General features: G+C 35.3%; 1 protein-coding gene across 3 annotated transcripts; it reads left to right on the forward strand.

Annotated features, from left to right (window-relative positions):
* Nucleotides 1–570: 570 nt before the first annotated feature.
* On the forward strand, nt 571–4,321 carry LOC132280211 (uncharacterized). Of its 3 annotated transcripts, none has more exons than XM_059782385.1 (3): nt 571–849; nt 1,077–1,212; nt 4,118–4,321. In XM_059782385.1, the coding sequence occupies exons 1-3, from the start codon at nt 604–606 to the stop codon at nt 4,147–4,149; spliced, it is 414 nt and encodes a 137-aa protein (XP_059638368.1). In that variant the 5' UTR covers nt 571–603; the 3' UTR covers nt 4,150–4,321. The 3 variants fall into 3 exon arrangements, with proteins under 3 accessions (XP_059638368.1, XP_059638367.1, XP_059638366.1); XM_059782384.1 differs by having other exon boundaries at nt 4,167–4,321; XM_059782383.1 differs by lacking the exon at nt 4,118–4,321 and having other exon boundaries at nt 1,077–1,534.
* Nucleotides 4,322–4,611: the final 290 nt, after the last annotated feature.

A 4,611-nucleotide genomic window follows, 5' to 3' on the forward strand; every position in this document is an offset into this window, starting at 1 on the left:
CGCCGATGTCGATGGTTGATCTTATCTCCTGCTTGTGTGAAATCATAGGAGATTTGTTGCCAGATTTGTCGGGATATAATTTAATCCTTTTGACCTCCTCCAGTTATAATAGGATTATTCTTACCTGTTGAACTACGTCAGATTTCATTATATTTGATAATGAAATCTAATCAATCTTATCGAGGGTAGGGTAGGTTTATATTTTTCCCTATCAGTTTGAATGGAGGGAATTGAAGAGATCGTGAATGAAAGGAAATGACATGTTGGAAAAAAGTTAATTGTTTTTGGATGAGTTCAAATAATAATAAATAAAAAAAAGAAAGAATAGGCTCCTTATTCATCCTGTTCTAATATTTTTATAATTCTAAAACTCCTCTCAATAATTTTTTTTTAAAATTATTAATCTACTCATATCTTATTTATTTAAAATAGTACATAATAATTTAATTAGTATTTGTTTTTTCAATTACAATAAAAATTATTGCTACGTAGTATCTTTTATTTTCTCTTCTCTGTAACTAAACTAAGCCTTAAAAAAACCTCTACCCCTCCTCTCTCTCTCTCTCTCTCTCTCTCTCTCTCCCCAAAACCCTAGATGTAAGAATGGCATCAAGAGATCTCATCACAAGCTACTCGAAGCTCCTCTCTCGAATGGCTGTTCGTTCCCTTCGCACCTTCGCTTATTCCGACTCCAATTCCGAATCATATATTCCAACTAACAATTCGGATTCGGACTCGTGCTCCAAACAACTTCCTCACGCTGAAGGTAAGAAAAACAGAGCATTCAATCGATTCCTAAAAGAAGGACCAGCATATCCCTGCAAAGATGATGATCAACACTTGATCAATGTAATTATTTGACTTGAATAAGATTGCCCTTTGCTGCGTTCTTCGCATAGCATATATAACAATTTTTTGTATTTTTTTTTTCTTCATAGTGTTGTGGAAGACTTTTGGTTTACCTTTAAATTTGGTTTGGGCTTGAATTTGGATATTCTGTAGGAGTTCAAATTCAAATGGAAATTACATCTTCATCTGTCATATCATATTTGGCTGACTAATTCTTGCATTGTTAGCCGCAAATGATGATGAGGAACACTTGCGACAGCCGGCAATGGTTTATAAGCTTAGAGCCTGATGCAGTTAGAGATGTTGTGAGTAATACCTTTTTTACTAATGAAGCTGGTGATGCAATCAACGGTGAGGGCCCAGGTAAGTGTGTTTATGATGCATGTTCCCTCATTTTTCATAACTTTTCCATTCGAATGATATAATTTTGTTACAAGTTATGTGATCCAAAAGCTCTATTTATAGCTTATGAGCTTAGAGCCTGATGCAGTTGTATATTTTCATTGTTTTAACCTCTACTTCTCTGTTCATTTGCATTATCCTCGTAATATGGTGCACAATTTTTTTTTTTTTTTTTTAATATTTGTTATTTGAAAAAAAAAAAAAAATCCATTTTGAATTTGGGTAGGAGCATCCTATAGATTGATACCCCATATTTAAAGAGATAAAAGGAAAAAGAAAAATATGGAGGGGGGAATTTGTAAATCTTATATCTAGGTATCCTAGTGGGATTCAAATGAATACGTAAAACATGGATATTATTTGTTCGGAGATTCGGAGATTTGGTATGTTCAATCTATAGTTGTTACATAACAGTACTTATTCATTTTTCACAAAATTCATTTCTACTTCGATTCTTAATTAGTTATGACCAAACCTGGACTGAGAACAGAACTCAAGTCATGGTCATGATAAGAGCATGAATTTGAGGTTGCAGTTTACAATTATGAAAAAATTGAACCAGAAAGCAATGCAAATATTAGTTGAAGTTACATTTCTTATCCATTATTGAAGTGCTAATGCTGCTGCTTCTTATTCTTCAATTATTTTTTTTTTTTTTTTGGTGATAACTAACATATCATAGAATAGCGCTTGAACGCATCCCAAATACAAATCTCACAGCCAAAACAATATGCTATTTCCTCAAACTATCCTTAAAAATCATCGTATCCTCTGCAAATTTATAATTTCAACCATTTACAGTAACAACTAACAAAATAAGAATAGAGAATTTGAGTGCCCAAATAGGAGTCTCCTCCCCATCAAAAGATCCCCTATTACTCTCTCTCCCAAATACCCGACCATGAGCAAAGAGGAGCAACCATCCAAGCATCTCGAGTTTGCTTCCTCATTGTACATCCTCTCCAAGCTGTAAGCATGCTTTAGGTAGAATTAGGCATGACCAAAGAAACACCAAAGCAGACAAGAATAAAGCCCCATTCCAGTCACCAGGCAATGCAAGAGTAGATGGTTTACCGACTCTCATCCATCTTACGCATACAACACCAATTGACGATCAGATACGCAGCCTACGCCTTCTCCGGAGGTTATCTATTGTCAGAATCCTCCATAAAGTTCTTCACCCAAAGAAAGCTACCTTTAAAGGGGTTTTGGTGTGCCAAATTGCCTTCCAAGGAAAAAGGCAATCCCTCCACGTTCAATAATCACTTATAAAGGGCGAACCTCAAAAGTCAAATCTCCAATGAGAAGCCACTCCCCTGCCCACTCATCCTCCTCCCCACTACCTATCTACTGATTGTACAACATCCCCTGGAGCTCAACAGAGTCCTCCACCTTCCAATCTTGGGATGGTCTTATGAATTGTGTTATACAAAATCGGTCTCCTGTTATGAAGGCGATAGCAATCGGCTATTGCAGGAAGTTTATGTGCTGCAATCCGAAACAGTCTCAGAAAAACCACCGGAATGTGAGTGCATGCATAAGATGCCCAGTGAGTGTTAAAGAAGAAATAAAAGAGGACATTAGAAAGAAATAAAAGAAGAAAAAGAGCAAATGAATTTGTTCCGAATGATGATATTAATATCATTCATGGAGAGGATAAGGAAAGGTCAAATTGCAATCATTTATTGCTATAATTCCAGAACATCAGTTCCATGCTTGTCGTTGCTAGTTTTAAAAAATGAAGAAAAAAGTCCGTAATGAAACACATGGTCGAGAGTTTGAAATGGTTTTGAAGATCTAATTCAGTTTGAATTTTTGCATTGTGTTTAGCTATACACCCTGCCTAATTGTACAGCGTGGCTATGCCACACAGGCGACACCCGAGCGGTAAGGACTTTACATGATGACTACCACGTGGCATGAGGCAAGTGGAGTGCTAGTGTATTCCAGCTTAGTGTAGAGAAATATACAGTATTGTAGAGAGAGTCGGAAGATTTTAGAATATTGGAGAACATGTAAATATGTAGAGAAGTAGAGAAGAGAAGATTCTAGATGAGTAGGGAATTTTGTTGAGTTTGTAAATACGTAAAATATGTATGAAGTTAAAGAGAGTGGTGAGGAGGCCTATAAATAGATGACTAGTGTCATATGTAACCAACAAGTCCTAGAGTGTGAGTTGAGAGCCAAGTGTCATTTGTAACCAAGTTCTAGAGTGTGAGTTGAGAGCTAAATAAAGAACTTGAGCTAGCCTTCTACAAAGCATTCTTTGTAGTAATAGAAGTGTTCATTCCTTGTACAAAGCATTCCTATACAATATGATTAACTGGTTTATAATTACATGTTTAAGCAGCAAATTTATGTTTTGGAGAGTTGTCCGATTAATTTACCAAGAGACGGTATATTTGCATGTATTTGGCGTCAGCCACCTGTTGGTTGGCACAAGTTAAACGTCTCTGGGTTTTTTAAGGAAAATCTTGGTGGGACTAAAGAAGCTTCTTGTGGAGAAGTATTCCGAGATTGTAAGGGAATGATTTTGGAAATTTCCATAAGCCACTTCCTGATGCAACGTCTAGAGATGAAGTATTCTTACTTGGAGTGCATCATGGGATTGATGAAATTCTCCGAAGTAAATCAGAAGTAAAGGAAATGATATTTGAGATTGACCATAAAACAATTGTCAAGGTGCTAAATGATGAGAAGCGTATACCAGTGGAGTATTTAGAACTTTTTAATTACGCTTTTTGTATAAAGTTTGGGTTTATTCTTTAAATTTAGATTTCTGTTTTCAATTATATTGATATAAAAACTATTGTTTTGCACAAAAATTATTGATATGTTGAAAAATTTTGATGTTTATCACATAAAGTTTCTACATCCTCAAGGAAATGCTATAGCTAATAGAGTTGCGTATATAGCTTCACGTTTGACCTTGGGAGTTGGGACAAAGTTTTCCGAAAGGCAAAAGAGGTTTTGAGACACAAGTCATGTGTGATCAATTGAAGATTCCACGACATGAGATCTATCCGAAAAAAGGAATTGAAGCTGAAGAATCATCGGATAACGAATCATCCAATGGTGAATCGTCTGATGAGGAATTGTCTTCAGACAAATCTGAAGTCAGGCACTTTTACTTTACTTTTTAAAATGTATTTTAAATTCCTGAAAAGAAAAAGTTATTAGGCGTGATCTTTTGTTGTTCACCTGGCATTGAAAACAAAAATAAATAATAGGGGGAAATTTAAATGGGCTCTATTTCATTAGTATCAAAGTAATCCTAGTAAGTTTGTGTTTTCTATATATTATAAACTCTACATAATGACAATTACACTTTTTTCTGCTATTTTTTCTAGGTTTTAGGGG

The sequence above is a fragment of the Cornus florida genome, unplaced genomic scaffold, assembly GCF_030987335.1.
Source record: "Cornus florida cultivar Cherokee Brave unplaced genomic scaffold, ASM3098733v1 CherokeeBrave_3.0.0_Hap2_Chr10, whole genome shotgun sequence".
Classification (NCBI taxonomy): Eukaryota; Viridiplantae; Streptophyta; class Magnoliopsida; order Cornales; family Cornaceae; genus Cornus; species Cornus florida.

Coding starts and splice junctions, on each gene's coding strand:
- LOC132280211 (XM_059782383.1), top strand. CDS start 604: ATGGCATCAAGAGATCTCATCACAAGCTACTCGAAGCTCCTCTCTCGA. Junction 850..1,076: donor ATGATCAACACTTGATCAAT/GTAATTATTTGA, acceptor TTGCATTGTTAG/CCGCAAATGATGATGAGGAA.